This window comes from Macrosteles quadrilineatus, unplaced genomic scaffold, assembly GCF_028750875.1.
Source record: "Macrosteles quadrilineatus isolate MER2022 unplaced genomic scaffold, UCM_ALF_1.0 Scaffold_7__1_contigs__length_78375512, whole genome shotgun sequence".
Lineage (NCBI taxonomy): Eukaryota > Metazoa > Arthropoda > Insecta > Hemiptera > Cicadellidae > Macrosteles > Macrosteles quadrilineatus.
Genome location: NW_026542600.1, coordinates 8696444 through 8716623, shown reverse-complemented (window position 1 = coordinate 8716623; position 20180 = coordinate 8696444). Strand labels below are relative to the sequence as shown.

Here is a 20180-nt window from a genome sequence, read left to right as displayed (position 1 = left end):
CCATGGGAACGGGTGTTTACGGGGGGTTTTATGGGGTAAAAAAAAGTTTTTTGCATTTTTTACCCAAAAAACATAAAATTTAGCAATTTCTTTCCAAACCATTTTGTAGAGCTTAAAAAAACAAATAATTTAGTATATTGAAGCGTTATTATGCGCCTAATGGTTAAGGAGAAAATTCCAAAAAATTGTAAATTTAAAATTCCCATGTTATTCTTATGGAGAATAAGTAAACGGTTGTAGTTTGCTTGTTTATGAACATATTTTGATCAAATTTGGAAAATGTTCTTATTTCTTACTAACTATTAACATTTTACAAAAAAACTGTTTTACCCTGCCTGATGCAGCAAACCTAAGTACTTGTTAAACTAATTCTATTTAAATAGGGAATAAATGTTATATTTTTAAGTAGACATTTCAGTGTAAATCAAATGGAAATTCGCTTAGTCTGCAGGTTTGCTGCGGCGGGGGTATTTTTTATATTGTGTTGTAGGTTGTAAAATATTGTTTTTGTTGATGAAATTAATTTTTTTGTCATAGTTTCCTGGTTTTATAGGCTAATGCATTTTTAATACTTGATTAAAGGTGCTCAGAGGCGCACTGTACTTCCGACCGACTACCACGACCCACGCGTCAGAGACCCAAACTACATTGCCAAAATCTGTAACAACTATTAGCATTATTTGTCCCCTCTTATACAATGTATACTCAATGCTTATAGATAATAAAACTACCACTTCAATGCAAAGATTTATATACTGTATACTTACAAAGGCTTAATACATGAAAGTAACACCTAAGAAGTATTCCTTATTACAATAATTTCTTAAGATATGGAGTTTTCAAGGTAAAAAAGAACTAAATATTCATGATCATATAACAAATCTGTATACAAATCTAAATTAAATATTTTCACCAGGCTAAAAATGGGGTTGTAAAGTGTGTTTTTTGTTGTTGAGCTATTTACAGGATTTGGATTGCATAAAGTATACAACACAATAAACAAATATGCATTATTTTAAAAACAAGAAATGCAAACCACAATGCTTGTGGTTCTGTCAGTTGAAAGATTAAATACCAATATAAACATATTACCTACTACAGATGAGACAAAAGTTTAATGACAAATGAAAACATTAACAATTTGACAGCAAGTAGTGACCAGCGGGGATTAAATGTTCACAACATAAAAACTAGAAAATAAGAGCCAGAATGGGAAATTTAAAAGATCATAAGACTATTATTTACAAGATAAAAAGTTAGATGGGTTTGTGGTTACATAAATTACTTTCATTTACATAGTAAAATATAATATTATAGTATAATTGCGGTCAACAAAATTTGAAAAATGTCCTTTTCATACAGTCCTAAAACTGTACAACTATTCGCCGAATAAATTTAAATAATTGGCAGTAAATGTTTTGAAAGTTGAAAATCAAAGAAATTCTACAGGATAAGGTTTATTATTCCATCCCAGACTTTTTAGTAGACACTACCTTGGGTTAGTCATTGTACATTTTTGTTGTTATTGTAATTTTCAATGTTTGATCAAAAAATGTTTTTTTTACTGTCTAAGTATATTGAGTAGGTATTGTATTTTATTATAAGCATTATTTATGTAATTATACACCAGTTACTCCTATAAGCACTTAATGTAATATATATTTGTGTCTATAAATTGATTTGATGATACATAAAATAAATAAAGGAATGAAGGGACAAACTATACAAAGTCAAGACTTTTATGAGCTCATCAACTGGACTCGTTAGTCGTTTCAATAATGTCTTACGATATGAAGTTTCAGGGTTTATAAAAACTAAAAACTAAATATTCATGATAGTACAGCAAAGTAGTATTTAAATCAAAATATCCCATTTTCAAAGGTAAACTGGTCAAAATTTAATCTGGTTTCATGTCGTATGACCAGATAAAGCATAATAATGCCCTCTGCTTGTATCTGTACGCTTTAAAAGTACAGTACCAAATTTTTGTTCTCTGACATAATAATATGAGAAAAACAGCCGTTACATTCTTTAATCACATCATAGATTTGTTTAAATTAACTAAAAAAAGCCTATTTTTTTAATATGAAAACAAAACGTACAATATTATAACACAGCATTAATTATTTGGTCAATGTCCAATTTTAACACAAATGATTAAGACATTCTGCATTAGTAATATTATGAAAGTCAATCAAAAGCCCAACCATAACTGTAAAATTATCTCTTAAACCGTAAGCACTAACAAAAACTTTACAGCTTATATTTGCATTTTTATTACAGTTTGTTAATATGTTGTCCAGGCAATTATTGCCTTGAGTGGGGAAGTGATTTAGGAAGTGAAAATTGTGCTGGCGGAGTATATTAAGAAATTGTTTAGAGAGGTAGTTGTTCTGAGGCAAGTCAAATCTTTTTTTAGATGTAGTCAATCTTATTGATAATTGAAAGATAATTAGACCAGTGAGATATATAAGTTGACAATCTATCAAAATTATCAAGAAAAACCTCAATGGTGCCCGAAGGTGGGAGTGGTAGACTGAAACAAATATTAATTTAAAATCCTCGATAAGAACCACTGCTGCTTCTGAACTCATTTCAGAACAAAACTGATCCAAATTACACATTTTCTGTAAGAATTTTTAGTGAAAATTAAAGAGGCTCCTTAATATGATCAGTTTTGCAGTAAGCACTACCACAACAAAAGCCATCGGGAAAGCTAAAGCAACCTCTTCTGTTTTTAACCAATGCTCAGTAAGACCGATAGCAAAAATATTATTACTAAATAAAAATTATTCTAAAATTGTTATTTTGTTTACCCTGGAAATTTAGAAAGAAGAATGAAGGGCTTGCATTTAAAATAGATGGGGTCTTTGTGGTTCCTGCTTGGCAGTCTTAATAAGGCTTAACATTATTCTAAAGCCTACTTGGATCTAGAGAAACAAATGATGCACTGGTACTGAGTTCAACACCACACTTCTGGGAAATGACTTCACTTTCACTTATATTGGAAACTTCACTGGCTGACTGGTTGGAGAGAATATCATTGGGATTGTGATGACAGTTGAGACGATGGATGAGCTGCTACTGGATGTGGAAATTGTTGTTCCGTTGACGTTGGGTCGAGTCATCTTGGGTGTGACTTGGTGTTTTCTGTATATCTCTGGAGGAATTCAGGGCTGAGAGACCGCTCCTCAGAACTCTCGGTGATGTTTTCTAGTAAGAGATGACAAACACTTTAGAATTTGTTGCTTTGTATACTTTGTAACCAGAAAGAATTAAAAATTTTGAAAATGTGACCATAAAAAAAAGGTTAAATAAACCTCGTTAATAATAAATTTTAAAAACCTGAAAATAAAAGGTCACCAGCCATGACCAGCTTTAATTGATAAATCAAAAAAGGAAAGTATTTTCCTTGGATAGTATTATTTAACGTTTTTTGGTACTTAACAGACATGGGTCAGTAAAGAAAATTATGTTTTTAAATCCTACAAATATCCAAAGAACTCTGCCTTTGAAAAGCCAACCTCTTAACTGAAAATGCTGTGGAAGGAGCAACCTATGTAATAATAATTCAGGGATAATGTTATTAACAAAGTCAAACTGACCGAAGAAGTGGTTAGAAAACGTGCCGTGATAGCACTTTTCCTATTCAACCTTCCAACTACAAACCTGAAAATTTTCTATTCATTAATGATCGATAGGGAAGGCAACTAAAGTCAACCAAACATGCCGAACCAGCTGGTAAAAAGGAGGAACAAGCAAAGAACCAGAAAACATGGTTGCAGTGGCGTAACAAATTTTTACGGGCCCCCCTGCAAACTTATTTTTTGGGCCCCCCCCACTCATGAGTTATTTTTAGACCACCAATACAACATAATCAAACGCCCTCCCCCTCCCACCAGAGTATTTTGTGGACCACCTATACAATGATCAAGCAGATTAATCATAAAATGAGTGGTAAATAAATTATGAAAAAAAATATTAAATTAAAATATTAAATTGTGAGATATGTTCCATAAAAGGGTATGTGTTAAGTATTTTCAGTCGTGGTTTGATGGAAGTGTTACATCACTACATCATTATATCAGTTTTAGTGTTTGTAAATAGTTTTGAAATCAAATAAAAACCCCTTATTTTCCATCCGTCTATCAGAATGTTTATATCAAGGAGGTTAAAAACTTTACATTTAATTTATCACACATGTTATCCATTTTTATTTCCCTGATAATTAGACTAATTCGTTAATTACAAGGCAAAATGTGGTTCGAATTCCCCTATTAACACCCTTAGGCCCCTTAGTTGCCTTTTGCTGTATTAGCTAATTAATTAACATCTGTGTCTAATGTCTAAGGAATATGTCGGCCTTAGTCCCTTTCAACACTAAAAGGTTGGGCTACTCATCTCCATTAATTCTTGGCTTAAAATACCTACATTGGTATGGTCGCCATTTCAAAGTAAATTATTAAAGTCAATCAATCAATAATTTAAGATGGGGACGCCAATATGTGCGTATTTAAACCCAAATATGACTGAAGGATGAGAAAGTATTAATTTATTAGGTTAGTGTAACTCTTTGGTTATAATTAACTCATACACTAAAAGCTGGTTAGTTTAATAGATTGACGTACTATAATCACAGGCTAAAATAGCCTATTGCATTTTTTATTTTATCTTTGTATGGATTTCAAGCGTCTTATTATGTTGTAAGCGTTTATCTTACAACTAATGTCTTTAGTAATGGTTAGTTGTGGGGCTAACAAACACAGTCAGTAGAGTAGCAGTATATTGTATTTAACAAAACACAATCAATATTAGGACAAAGCTAAAATGTAAAATAATACAATATTAAATGCCCCAGCCAACGTTCATGACTCCAGGCTCCAAAGTAACAAAATGATTGCAGACGACATAAGCAGTGTATGAAATCACCGAGAAGTAAAATATTTCTCGGTGACGAAAGTAAGATTGCATAATAATCAAAGACCCACGTTATAACATGTTAAATTTGTTACCCTAGTTCGTTATCACTGAAGAGGCCTAACGAAATTAAACGATAACTGATAACAACATATTATTAATAACATCAATGTTATTACTTGTTCAATACAATTATTGAACGAATGAACTCCAATTTTTCGGCCCCACTCGTCTCACGGGCCTCTCCGCTCACCGTTTCCCGCTCACCGGTTCGCGGGCCCCCTCAGCTCCCGGGCCCCCCCGCATCGCGGGCCCTGCGGGCCCTTCTGTTACGCCACTGCATGGGTGGAAGTGAAGAATAAAAAAAGAACTATAAGCATATACGACAAAGAACCGGTTATTGAAACATCCAGAGGATTTTCTAATCTAGAAGACGAAGTTGAAATAAATAAATCGGTGCATGGCAATACTAGAAGTAGACCTACAACAATTGACCTCGAGCAGCAGGACCAAACTACACTTTGGAATAGAAAAAGGAAGTATGCAATACATGAAAAACTTGTACATGCCCCAAAACTAATTCAACGTTCTGTTCTGATAGCGAAGGTAGACATGTGGCTAGCAAAATAGAAAGTTAAAGCGCAGGGGATATACACATTTTTGCTACGTTAGAACAAATACTTTGCTACGTTAGAACAAATACTTTGCTACTACAAATCATAGATTCTGCTACCACAGAGGAAAATAATCATACAAATGTTCTCGGTAGAACTAACAACAGCCTAAATAGATATTTAAAAGAACTATACCAAGACCAAGAAAAAACATAAGGAAATAATCATCTACAGACCAATATTTGTTTCATCGATAAAGTTACTATATCCATTGATAACTTAGAACTAGATGCAGTAAATACTTACTTGACTAAATTGGCAGCAAGAATAGAGAATACATTTTTAATTAACGTAAGCACTCTCAAAAGATCACACTTTACTACTCATGGACTCCATCTTAACACGTTCAATGCGGCTGCGCGATGAGTGACTGCTGCCAGTGGCACAAACATCTGATACACTACATGGACGAGTGTGCAAAAACGTTGAAATTTAGTTTCATCCAAATGAGAGGCATATACTTTGTCCCAGTCGTTGTCGACATAGAACATACAAGAACATAAGAGATAGCAGGACTAAACAATACTATGCTAGCTGGCTTTCAGTATTGTCAAATGGAGGGGAAAAGCAGGGGTAACTATCCGGATACACCATAAAAAAAATACCGTAAAAAAGAGGCCAAGCACAATTTTGAGGTCAGGTTCCTTCCACAATGCTACAGTACATTCATTAACGTTATTCTATTGCATCTCATTAGATTTAAGCCTAAACCCCACTCTACAATAAAATTATAGCCACGTGTACCACCAATAAAAAATACCAGATTGAAGTATTAACACTGGCACAATAAGCGGCAAGCGAAACAACGTCAACGGCAGTGGCTAACCTCACATTGGAATAATAGTTTGCAAACGGGGCATTGACTTGTATACTTGTTGCGCACCGCTGGAAAGCGCTAGCGGTGACAAGATTACTCGTCATCCGCAGTAAACAAGTTAATAACTATGGCAAATCAAAACAGGCACATCTAATTCTTAGGGCCACAAAAATGGTCTGTGACAAATCCTATACCCTTAGTCAACAGTAAAAAAAAACCACAAATAAATCACAAAAGTAAATGCAAGTCTGGTATAAATGATCTACTACACAGAGAATCATCAGACATTCAAGTCATTCATGAAGACATGGCAGAGGTATCAAAGAGCAGGTGATGTGATAGTTCTGTCGCATTTGCACACCGAATATCAGGGGACTTCGGTAATCTTAGGCAAATGACAGCAGGTTTAGCTGTTAAATTTATAAATGAATTCGGGAAGCCTACTGCCTGGGATTGTGTCAAAAACCATAACATACCAAAAACTTTACAACAGTGCTGGTGTATATAAGTAATAAAAAAGTTGTGATGTGAAGCCAAAGATAAAAGATGATAATGAAGCATTCAAACAACTAACAACATGCTTTAAAGTGAAAACTATAAACACCTTATCACCTTATTTTCTTTGTTCTCCATTAGGACGTGTCACAGACAAGCTGACAATGCACTTCTTACCGGTACCAGACATTGTTCAATTTCAAAGGGAAACTTTAGCTAAAGTTGATGTTGTAAAATATAGGCAGAATTTGGATAGAAGAGTTTTGAACAACAGTCTTGAACATGAAGTTTATAAATACCTTCAACTATTTCCACAATGTTCATAGGCACTCAAACGACGTGGGAACGCAGCCTATGCTGCCTCAGCTATAAGAATTTTACGGCGTACGACATCGTAAGCCGTATAATACTGGTAGAGGAACGCTCCTCCCAGTACCCATTGATCGGGACCTGTGGAGTGCTCCCCTGGCTGGAAAGCAGACAGGCATATGGTAATACCTGAATAGGAGACCTGTAGAACAAATTGTGAAGTCAGAACTCTTTATTTGCTAGGAAATATTTACATAAATACATTGGCACGTCAGTAAAACATAAATATAGCTACAGTTTCTTCAATTACTGTACGTTATACACAAATCTACAAGTTAAAATCAGCAGTAGTCCAGGTTGCAGTCATTAATTTGTTAAGGTATTAACAATTGTTTATGAAAAAATATGTAATCCTATTTCTAAAACAATTTTAATGGAGGTATAATACATTTTTATAACTTATTGTAAAATTTTAAGAAGTTTTAAAATACGGAAATGTCTTTTTTTCTGGGTTTCAACAAATGTTTGGATCATTTCGCGTATAAGTGGACCACACCCTGCACATGAATATCCAAATTTGCTTTTATATAAATAAAACAAAGATAAATAGTTGAGTTCATGAGTTCATTTTGAGGTTGAAATTGGCCAACAGTTTTCATATTCCTCTACAATTTCAATAACGTGCAAAGTATGTTTTGCAAAAATTACTGGCAATGGTTATCTTATCAGCAACCCTGTGTGAATTAAAATGAAAAAATATAGCAACAAATTAACATAACTTGTTAACTTAAAATATCTTCACAAGCAAAGTATTTTTATCTATTGGTGTTGAGTAAATTGGTTATCAACACTTAAAGTGAGTAAAAGTTTGCTGGCACTGGTTATACAATAGAACTTAATGCCCTCAATAAGAAGTTACAGCAAAATAATACCTTCTGAATATAGTCTCGAGCTAGGATCATGAACTCCTGATTGGCAATGGTGAATTTTACCTTTGGTCCCTTCAACTCATTGATGCATGGAATCTGAAAATAATGTTGAGATTTCAAATGAACAATCAGAAGATATTTCCAATAATCATATAATTACCATCCACTTTAGAATAAATAAGTAACACAATAATTATATGTGATGTGGAAAGCGAAAAGGTATCTCTTGTCGAGGATGCAAAATTTTCAGTATGGCCGATATAAGTAATTAATTAAGGTCAAAAATATGAAAATTCTGTTTATTATCTATTTTTATACCTCATTTAATATATAACAGGGCGGTATTGGTTAAAATATTGAATTGAAGATGTAAAAGGCCGACACAAATAACTTTGTTAGCCTCTGCACGGTCTGAGAAAAAAGGTACCTCTTGTCGCTCAATGTTATTTCGCCATAACGACAAGAGATCCCATTTCTAATATTCACTTTATAAACAGACTTTAGTCCAAAAAATGAAATGTCCTGCATTCTAGTGGAAATTTAGAGAACTACAACCAATTCAGTGTACAGAGGACAAAATATCTCACAAATTTTGCGGTCCCAACAAGAGGTACCTTTTCTTATCTTATGGAGAAATAACATAGGGCCGACAAGAGATCCCTTTTCTGAAGGGCAATTTTTACGACATGCTTCGATAAAACAATTACTTAAATGAAAACTACAGTGAGTTTAAGACAAAAGTTGGTATTGCCTCCAAAGAGGACATTATAAGCTTTCTTTTGATACCAAAATTGTTTCTTAAATAAGAAAAAAACTGTTTTTATGAGTATTTGAAATTTTCAAAATGATTTTTCTCAAAATGACCCTTTTGCATAACAAAACTTCAAAGTCCTATAACTTTAAAAAAAGTTGTAGATGCATGGGATCTGCACCAAGTAATTCGGAATTAATAAGGAATTCAAATATATATATAACTCAAAATCTACAATTCCCAACAAGAGGTCCCTATTCGCTTTCTACATCACATATTATGAGTTCTAAAATTTTTGAACTAGTTGTAAATAACGATTCTACTCATGATGGTACACTCTTAACAGATATACTTCAAATTGGTTAACCCATGTTTTGATTTATATTGTTTTATAAATATTCATTAAATATACTCGCAAGCAAACGTCCATTTACCTGACCAAACAAATTTCCATTTGCCTAAAATAACTCCCTAAAATTTTCCCTAAAATAATTTGTTAAAAATGACAAATTTATTCCCCACTTAAATAACATTAGATTTGACGAGTACTTAGGTTTACTGCTACATGGATGGTCTTTAAAGTGTCTTTTAGTAAAATAGAAAAAAATAGAATGAAATAATTAAATTATTTCCTATAACAATTACATGAAAATTTTAAATTAAAAGTTTTTTGGAATTTTTAAAAAAAATCATTACTTGTACAGCAATGCTCCCATATACTAAATTATTCCTTTTTAAGCTCTAAAAAATGGTATGAAAAGAAACTTTGAAAAAAAATTGATAATTTTAGTGTGAATTATCGTTTTAACGGACACACACATAAATCCAAATGAATTTGAATGACTAGCGTTTTTGATGTGCCTCTGGCGACAACAAAAGGGAAAAAGATAGTGGTCCTGGGTGCAGGTCTTACTATGAGACCAATGGTAATAGCTTATTTACTATAAAGGAAATTTGCAAAAACATTCACAATTTTTGTAAGAAAAATCTACTACCATTTGAATGAATATTTATTGGAAGCATAATTTAATTAAGAGCCTCCATCTTATTTTTAATTATTGTGTAATTCTGGGTAACACAAGATTGACCAACAATGTATAGTAGTTTTTGACGCCATTTCATGTACCGATGTACAACTATCAGTGTGAAATAAAGACAATCCATTTTATTTGGTGATAGAACCCCTGATACCTGGACTCGGTTGTATCGGTCCTCAGTATATCCGCTCACTTCTGGGAAAATAATATCATAATTTTTTCTTACAGCTTACAGACGGTAGTCGCAAGAACAAATCTTGGAGGAGGATTCTGACAATTTATCTGTTTGATTACGTTTTACAGCGCCACCTTCAATTGAACTAGTAGTATTATTGTTTTTATAATATTTATTTACGGATACAACATTTTTCAGAGTTGACATGCTGATATTAATAATGCTGATAATAATAGGTTGGTTTATCCGGCCAAGGGCTTAGTCTCGTGGTGGTCATTTATATTTTTATAATGACTTATTATAATGACTTTATTATAATGACCAATAAAGATTTATGATTTATGATTTATAAGGGATTTTTGTTAACAATGCAACCTGTTTTTTCAGCTATGCTATTTATAAAAATTTTGGTTACGATTAAGTTTTATGAATGTTTTAGTTTTAATCTTACCATGTATCGATTCGAAAAAAATATTTCGGTGGCTCCAATGAGTCTGTTGATGTCATTTATCTCGTCAGCTGGACCGATGATGGTGTTGGCACTAGTGTCAGCAAGAGCTTTACAACCATTCTTGCAGTACTCTTTCTGGCTCTTCTTGCTCATCACTAGAGCGATTCTGCAAAAACATAAACAATGATAGAGTCAAACATTCTATCCTACTCATAATTGGTATGGTGGGTAATTGGTAAGTCAGCTGACATGAGGGTCTATCTAACTTTGACATAGGTGGGCTGGGGGGCTGGAGTGAAGCGAATGACCCCCAGTAAAAAGAGAGTTCAGGGCTCCTCCCCCAGAAAATGTTAAACATTTATGTAAAATTTTGATTGTTTTTTTTTACTAAGAATGCTTTATTTATTGTAATTTTATTGCTTTTTGCATATTTTTGTTAAATTGGGTAATGTATGGGGGGGGGGCTCCCTTGCCCATATCGATAGACGCCCATAGTTTTTGATGATCTTAGGATTGTAATATATTAAATTATTACTCTATTGTCATTCTTATATTTATGTTTTGAGAAATATTGTTTCAAGACAACCATCATAGTCACCGTATATTTTATGGGGTTTTATAGGAAAATCACTATAAAAACTCTAATTTCAATGAAATAAAAAAACCCTCTGGATTTACCATGGATCAATTAGTATCCACCCACAAATTTTCATCAAAATGGGACCGGTGAGGTCTGTAGCACTGAACACATCCACACACACACACACAGACATTATTTCCAAAAAATGTTTTTTCGGTTCAGTTCAGGGTGATCCAAAATGGATATATCCACTCAAACACAAAAATGTTGACAACAACAATACTTTTGCCATATAGTAGTTTGTATCGTGAGAAAGTTAAAAAATACAGTATAAATCGTAATATCAGTAGCAACAGAACTAAATGATTCTTACTTGTCCACTTGGAACTCCCAGTAGAAATCGGAAGTCACATCTAATGTGGTAAAGGCCGTTTTGTTATGTTTATAGTCAATTCCCCCGAAGAAGATGGATCCTCCTCGTTTTGTGGTAGGATCTCTGTAACACATAGACTGTCAAACATGCAAACGGTCTATATAAAAACAGGTTTATGTCATATTTTTCTCCTGAGAAAACTTGGTAAAAATTGCATTACTATTATTTCTATAGTAATTTTCTCCGCTACACACTTTTCCATTGTCACATGATTTAAAATGTTTTCTGTTGCTTGTACCCCCAACAAACCCTAAACCTTTTACACCCCTGGACCCATTAATTATGGAAATTAATTAAACATTAATAACATTTGACTTATAGGTAAATACCTATAAGCCAAATGTTATTTAGTGTAATTGTCGTTGTTATACTACTGTATTATCATTCCATGTTTTTGTAGTTTTATGCAAGTACACATTTTTGTCCTTTGTTAATTCAACAAACAATTGTATTCTCTCTGTGATTTATGTAAACATTGTGAATCTTTAAATAAGTTTAATGACTATATGTAATACTTTAACTGTCTTGTATGGTTATACATTAATTATTCAGTAAAGTAAGGTCAATAGCTAATTGTCAATAAATTATACAGAAAAAGTGAACTGAAATCATACCTGTTAATGTAGAAAGAAAATATTGGAGCAATTTTGTTCTGTCTGTAGAAGTTGTAGAACAAAGGAGTGACACCAGGGGACAGTTTTTCTAAGCCAAGCCCTAGGGTTCCGTCCGCTTCGTACAGAGCGTTTATCCATGGCAAATGTTTGAGTTCTGCAAACTTCTGATCTGTGGTATTCATCTGGCCAACCTAGGGAGCGAAGGTCTGTTACAATTTCATCAACAATAGTGAGAAAATTTATGGGAAAACTTTTTAAACAACTTATAACCCAAGCTTGGGGTTACTTTTCACATTATTTAAACTTTTCACACATTTTTAAGCGGTTTGTAAATACATTAAGTCTGATGGGAGCATTTATACACAATGGTGTAGCCACTCCCACTTCAAGTAGGAAGAAAAATTCTAATCTCACAGTGCACTAGATATTTAAATTAAATCACTTGTTTTATTGAAAAACATATTTTGAGGTGGTAAATATCTCTTCAGGGACTGTTTGAAATTGATAAACTTAACTCAATAAAAATTGTTAACTCTTATGACAGGCAAATTCAAAATGGCCACTAGCCCCCAGGGACTCCCTTGGAAAACGATTACAAAACTACAAAGACAAATTTCTGATCCTAATGTGCATTAGATACTTATATTACAATCACTTTGGTGTTTGAAAAAAATATTTTTGGCTTCAAAAGCGGTTTGAATTATTTTAATATGATGGCTAGCCCCTAAGGATTCTTAAGCCTTAATTTAAAGACAACAGATCTTTCGGATGTGCTTATAGTTAGTTAATATTTTTAGGTCCCCCCTAACATATATATATTAATAACTATGGATAATGGATCAAACTTACCAAGAACAAGTCATTGGAAAGATATCCAACATAAGTGTTGGAAATGTTGAAGCTGGTGCCATCAGGTTTATAAGTCGAAGACCTACTGTGGTCATATCTTTCATGTCGGGCTGAAAAATACAATCACCTGTATCATAAATTTAATTAGCCTATTTTAAAATCAGTAGGATATTGGCAGAAAGGAATTCCAACTGTTCTTCAAGGTCTCCTTTCTAATTAAGCTCTCAAGCTCTGGAACTTTTCAAAAATAAACCTAAATATGCTGGTTCGAAATTGTATTACAAATATCCAAAAAGCATTACAGATGAGGCATGAAATAAAAATACGAATAAAGATTCAAAATTCAAATTTAATCTTCAAGATTAAGATTAAATTGAAGCAGTACTTCATCAACAAAGCTATTTATTCTTTCGATGAGTTATAAAAAGTAATGCTAGTTTTTACATTGTTAATTCTAAGATATCTTTGTTAATCATTTTTCAACACCTGTGTTTGACACTATTTATGTGTATTCGATGCTATGAACAAATTAAGATTCCTTGGATTGAATATGTTAAAATGTAAACAAATAGATAAACCGTGCAAGTGCTCAACTCGTAGAGACTAGTGTATGATACTTCAAGTCTTCTAAGCCATGGGAAATACGTTTTAATATTGAATCCCAAGCAGGGCCGTATTTCCCTAATACGGCGGACACGGCGGTTGCCGGTGGCCTCACTTGGGGCTCAAATATTTTTTGTTGATAAATTTATTTCATCAATAATCTTTTTCGCCGCGATCGCGGGAGCCGTTGATGATATCTGAGTGATCGCAAAAGATCTTTGCTATTTCCCCAACATCGTAGGAGTTGTCACTATTCATCCGTCATCACAGAAGAAGTCCAAGATTGTATCGCTACCGCGGGAGTCAATGACGATGTCTACACAGCCACGGGAAATTAACTTGATTTTGCCGTGATCGCGCACGACGATGATCACGTTTTCGAAACCGCGGGAGATGATGATGACGTTTACACGGCCGTGGGAGATGTTCATGATTTTGCTGCTATTGCACAAGATGAAAATCACGTTTTTGTGATCGCGGGAGAGGATGATGATGTAAACAGTCAAGGGAGATGTTCATGATTTTGCCGCTATCGCGCACGACGATGATCACGTTTTCGAAACCGCGGGAGATGATGATGACGTTTACACGGCCGTGGGAGATGTTCATGATTTTGCTGCTATCGCACAAGATGACAATCACGTTTTTGTGATTGTGGGTGAGGATGATGATGTAAACAGTCAAGGGAGATGTTCATGATTTTGCCGCTATCGCGCAAGACGACAATCACATTTTCGTGACCGCAAGATGTTCACCATTTCTCCGCGCCCACATGATGATTCCAACGGGATCGGAGGAGACTAAAATGACGTGCCAGCGCTTCTCACGCAAGAAATTAATAGACTTATTCATTACCTAATCTCCTAGTTATTTTTTCAATCAGATTGTTGGAAACAAAAGGTCAATTCATCGAGTTGAACCAATACCACGTGTATTTCTAAACTCTTAAGTTCCAACCTTTGAAGTTGGTCCGATAAACCAAACACCAGCAAAACCAAGACAGGATAACTTAAGTTATAGTAAAGCACAATACCACAAGCTATGCTGACGAGAGGGCATTCTACGGACGGCACCCAGGTATACGCCCAAGCCGTGTCCATCACCATTTTGAATGTCTTCCCAGGCTTGCCAATGTTGACCAAACCGTAGTATTGGGTCTGAAAATATACACATAAATAGTAAAGCAAGACATTAAAAGGTTAGGTACTTTTAGCTATATTAGCCCATTAATCACTTTTCGCTACACCAAAAAGTAATCAATTGGTTTCTGTAGTTTTTTCATACCAGAAAGTCATCTTTCATAGTAAGGCACCAGTAAAGTCAGCTGGAGTAAGGGTAAATTTAAAGATTGTTCTTTAACATGATACTTAAAAAAAAAGCTATAATATGAGTTTCTTAGTAGGCTTTTAACGAAGCTACACTATAAATATTTGTCAGGTTTGGCCAGGCATATTGCACTTTCACAAATTAAATATTGGAAACGTTACTTTTCTAAAATAGTTGATAATTCTGTTTAGTGAACTGTATATTTAATATTTTTTTGAGATTGTATGGGTTGTTTTTAACATGAAGTGTATAGCTGGTAGTGTGGCAAAAAACTATAATATGAAACTCATTTGGGAAGATAATTACAGAGCTTGTAGGGTGTCACTGTCACTTTGTTAAATGTAATGAGTAATGTAATTAAATGTAATAAAGTTGTTTTAGAATTTTTTAAAGTTATGTTGTAACAGTTGTATCAAGTTTTTTCATCCTTTTGACTTATAATGAATCAAGTGATTTCATTGCAAGAGTTTAGAACAAAGAGAAGTTTTGAAGTTACTATACCATGTCGGAATAAGGATGCGGGCACGTAGACATTGTCATCGAAGGATCAAAGTATTATTCACGCTTCACCCATCATACTGTCCACATCATTGGTTTAACCTTCGACTATTAATACAACTAGTCATTCCATATCCCATGACGCCAGTTTTTATATTCAAAATCGTCGTAGTTGATGTGAGCCACCGACAGATTGCGCTGATCTACCTTAGTTCAAGTTTCACCATTGTACAATAGACAAAGCTTTATTGTACATAACACCTGAATACAATGATTACAAAAGTAAATTTTGGTCTCTACCTACGACCTATAAATACTCGCATGAAACATTCTGCAATCCGCGAATAAGAACTATCAAGTTTGTACCATAAACACGTACATCACAACAGCGTAATGTAAATACCAATGTGAAGACTTAAATTACAAAAGTCTTAGTCATGACCACTAAAATAGAGTAATTGTAGCCTCAGCAACCTACTGGTCCCTAGTCAATATGCTTAAGTCAAAAACTCTGTCCAAAAATACCAAAATTAAAATCTATCACTCCATCATTCTTCCAGTACTACTATATAGATCGGAAACATGGGCACTAACAAAAGAATGGGAAAAGAAACTTATTATTTTTGAAAACAAGATTCTGAGAAAAATATACGGACCAATTCAAGAAGAAGAAGGCGGGAGAATTAGGAAGAATAGAGAATTGAGAGATGTGTATCACCATCCAGATGTAGTAGCAAGGATAAAAAGCAGGAGACTGAGATGGGCTGGACATGTGTGGAGGAGAGAGAACTCATCATTAATCAAAGCTGTGGACCAGAACAAACCAGAAGGCAGAAGACCACTCGGCAGGCCGAGACTGCGATGGAGGAGTCAGGTGCTGAAGGATGTGGCTGTATTGGGCACTACTCCTGAGGCAGCTGTGGATAGAGAAGAGTGGAGAAGCATCGTTGGCGAGGCCAAAAACCTTCTGAGGTTTCAATGGCCAAGGAGGTAAGGTAAGGTTAGTCATGACCACGAACAGCTGATTGTTCAGTCAAGATAAGTATTGAAATATTCATAAAATTTTGAGTTTTCAGAGATGGTGTAAATTTTTTCCGTGTTTACTGGCAACTTTTGGGCAATCTTTAGAAACCTCTAAGCAATTGACTAGCTGGCGAGAATTGTTATTAAATAGTCAAAAATGTTATCACTTACATCGAAGTATTTGAAGAGAGGCAGAGTGTCATTGGTTGGTATAGGTTTGCCGTTTTCCATCAACAGTTTTCTCGGCTTGGCGGCTCTACGCTGCATGTCGTAAATGCCTTCAATCAACTTCAGATCAGCTCCGCGTCTAAGGAGCTTTTCCAATCCAGTCTCCATCCTTTCCATTTCAATTCTACAAAACCCAATTGAAGATAATTTTAATAAGTAGCCTAACAATTAATCAAGCTGTTGTTGAAATCAAGCATGTGTTATTAAATTGCCACTGTGTATAAGCCCAAAATTTAATTTTGTTTTTGAGTGAAAAGGCTAAAATCAACGACATATGTTTATGTCTGATAAAACTGATATTTAAGTTAAACACTTTTGAACTGTTAAATACATGGATTAAAATCAGCTGATTTTAGTAAAATAAATCATAAAGACGAAATGTAAAAGCAAATTGGTCAAAGCTCCAAAGGTCAAATGTTTTCTAATTTCTATATTATTACTAGTACCTACACTTAGAGAATAAAATGCTTTAGGAGTTTTATGGAAAAATCTCAATTTCAAAAACAATTTTAAAAACCTGCCACGTCAAACTTGCAGACCAAGCGAATTTCCATTTACCAGGCTGGATTTCCACTAAAATATTCCTTTAAAATAGTCATATTTCTTTTCTATTTATATAACATTAATGGTAATGAGTACTTAGGTTTGCTGCTACAGGGAAGGTAGTAAGGTGTGATTTATATTGAAATGTTAATGGCTTATTATAAAACAAACACCCTTGCCAAACTCGATTAAAATATTCCCATAACAAGCAAACTACAACAGTTTATTTATTCTCCATGAGAATAACATGGACATTTTTTATTTACACCTTTTTGGGATTTTCCGATACACGGTGTGCTAAAATCTGAGGGTCACTAGTTCGAATCTCAGAATTTTTAAATTTAACCATATGTCCTGTTATACAAAGTTTTAAAGGTATTCAATAAACAAACATTTTGGCGAAAACAGAAATTAATTATCTTTTTCCGTTTCAAAATGTCGGCAGTATTTTTGGGAAAATCAATATGTTTTTAATACTTTGTGTTTCCTATACCAATGCACTTAGCCTTTCTCCGGTTGAATTTTCTTACTCGTTATGAAATTAGCTTTACTGTAATATGCTACAAGTAACGATTTTTTTTAAATAATAAAAATTCTTTAAATAATTTTATAAAAAAGTTTTATATGCCCATTGTTCAAAATTTTTAAAAAGCAACATATGTCAAGTGGCACATCATGTTATAGGGTTTTTAATTCTTAACAACTTTGTAATTTACACTTACTTCGTATCTCTTTTGGTTTTTGTGTAAACAACACTTAACAAAACTTAATTTTCCTATATCAAATGCATGATATTTGTTTGTACACTAATGGCCCGTTTATGGTACATTTCATTTAGTGTTAAACCCAAATAGCAACTATAACCAAATAACTTTGGACCATTTTCAAGAGCTTAAATATGCAAATAATTTATATGGTTAATAATTTGTATGGTTATTTGTTAATCATAATAATCATAATTTGTAAATCAAATAATTTGTATGGTTATTGGTTACGGAGAAAACTGAAAATTAAAAATTCCCAATTTATTCTTATGGAGAATAAGTAAACTGTTGTAGTTTGCTTGTTTATGGATATATTTGGATAAAACTTGGCAAATCTATTTATTTTATAATAAGCTATTAATATTTTACTAAAAAACACACTTCATTACACTGTAGGCAGCAAACCTAGGTACTCATTAAACCTAATGTTATTTGAATAGATTTAATTGAAAATCAAATAAGGCAAATGGAAATTCACTTAATCTGCAGCTTTGCTGCGGTAGGGATATTTATATATGGTTAGTTTTAACAATATAATTTAATAATTGTATAACCCCATTCTGGTGCAGCATGTTGTACTCTGAATAAAGATTATATTACAATGACTATAACTATTACTTTTTGAGTTCAGGGGGCCCAAAACAAGTATTTCCACTCAAAACTCAAAAAAATTACAATAACAATACTTCCTCCATACTAACCGCTTTATACAGAGAGTAAATGCATACAAATTCTATAAATTGAACCAAATTTAGTAAAAGTATAAGGGAACTTAAGAACTGTTATAGTGTTTACGGAGCTTTTCACTTTTAAAAGGTTCTAGTTTGCATTGCAAATTCAGTATGACTTAATTAAAAAGAAATAAATAAAAGCAAAACACATACCTGAAAGGTTTGTTTTCCTCGGCCAGGATCAATGTAATGAAACATAGCAACACCAGGCATAAAACCTTCATAGCGGAGACTTTGACTAGACTGTGACCAAGCACACACCAACAGAGGAGGGACCAGAGGAGAGTGCAGACTACAATGATGTTGAGAACGTTATCTCAGCACTTTGACAGTATCACTTGACGGTTTTATAGATATTGGATGACCTTTGGGGTCACTTCCACAACAAAGTAACCAACCCAAATCAGTGGTACCACTACAAAACACCAATTATCTCAAAGTTGCAAGTTGGTTGATTATGTTATCTGAGGGCTAACTGAATTCAGTTTATTATTTATTTAATTACCAATTAAATTTGGGTAAGTGTAAGTTTCCTTGCTGAAATATAATGGATTAATAATTATGAATTTGAACCTTTCTTGTAATGTTCTAGTACAGGAAAAGTTTATATTGTAATAATAAGATATGATGAATAAACCCTGCATCTGGCAGCTACAAATCTCTGTACAGGTCATTTTTACTGTATTTGCATAGGTTACTTTAGAGCTGTATAGATTGTGTTCTACCATACAGGTGTATACTATTATATATGTTCTTTTTCATGACATTACATGGAAAAAATTTAAACCATTAGAGCCCAAAAAACTTTGCAGATCTGTTAACTTGTTAGAACAAAAAAAAAGGAAATGGGCCTGTAAAATCTTTTTAAAGTAGAAGCTACAAAACAATTTTTTTAAAATACAAACGATTTTTAATAGAAATCAAAGGTATAAAAACTTTTAGAAAATGGATTTTTACATGAAAAAATTAGGTAAAAAAATTTTTATTTATTATATTTGTATGTAAAAAAATTAGGGTGAATTTTACGTTACACCGTGCTAAACACGCAATTGCGTCATTCTACCTTTTTATTCTCAGACTAAGTGAATTTTCATTCGCCTAGTTAGATTTTCACTGAAATATCTGTCATATTCATTCCCTTAAAAAAAAAATTAGTTAACAAGTACTTATGTTTGCTGCAACAGTGAAGGATTAAAGTGTTTTTTTGTTATTAAATGTAAATAGTTGTGTGTAAAATTAAAAAAAATCCAAATTTAATAAAAATTTGTTCATTGACAAAGAAACTACAACAGTTTGGAATTAATTCTCCAAAATAATAAGATTTGAATTTCAAATTTCCAATCTTTTTAATGACTCAATCAACACTCAGACCATGAAGTATTTAGTTTAAATTTCCATAGACAAAATCAATATTTGATTTTTTACCAGCTATT

General features: G+C 33.3%; 1 protein-coding gene across 1 annotated transcript; it reads right to left on the bottom strand.

Annotated features, from left to right (window-relative positions):
* Nucleotides 1-734: 734 nt before the first annotated feature.
* LOC128998708 (lysosomal aspartic protease-like) lies at nucleotides 735-19014 on the bottom strand. The gene is made up of 10 exons (XM_054424960.1): nucleotides 18901-19014; nucleotides 16653-16833; nucleotides 14668-14791; nucleotides 13032-13141; nucleotides 12183-12373; nucleotides 11509-11631; nucleotides 10556-10721; nucleotides 8145-8237; nucleotides 7203-7414; nucleotides 735-3213 (listed from the first exon to the last, which is right to left on the bottom strand). The coding sequence occupies exons 1-9, from the start codon at nucleotides 18969-18971 to the stop codon at nucleotides 7256-7258; spliced, it is 1218 nt and encodes a 405-aa protein (XP_054280935.1). The 5' UTR covers nucleotides 18972-19014; the 3' UTR covers nucleotides 735-3213; nucleotides 7203-7255.
* Nucleotides 19015-20180: the final 1166 nt, after the last annotated feature.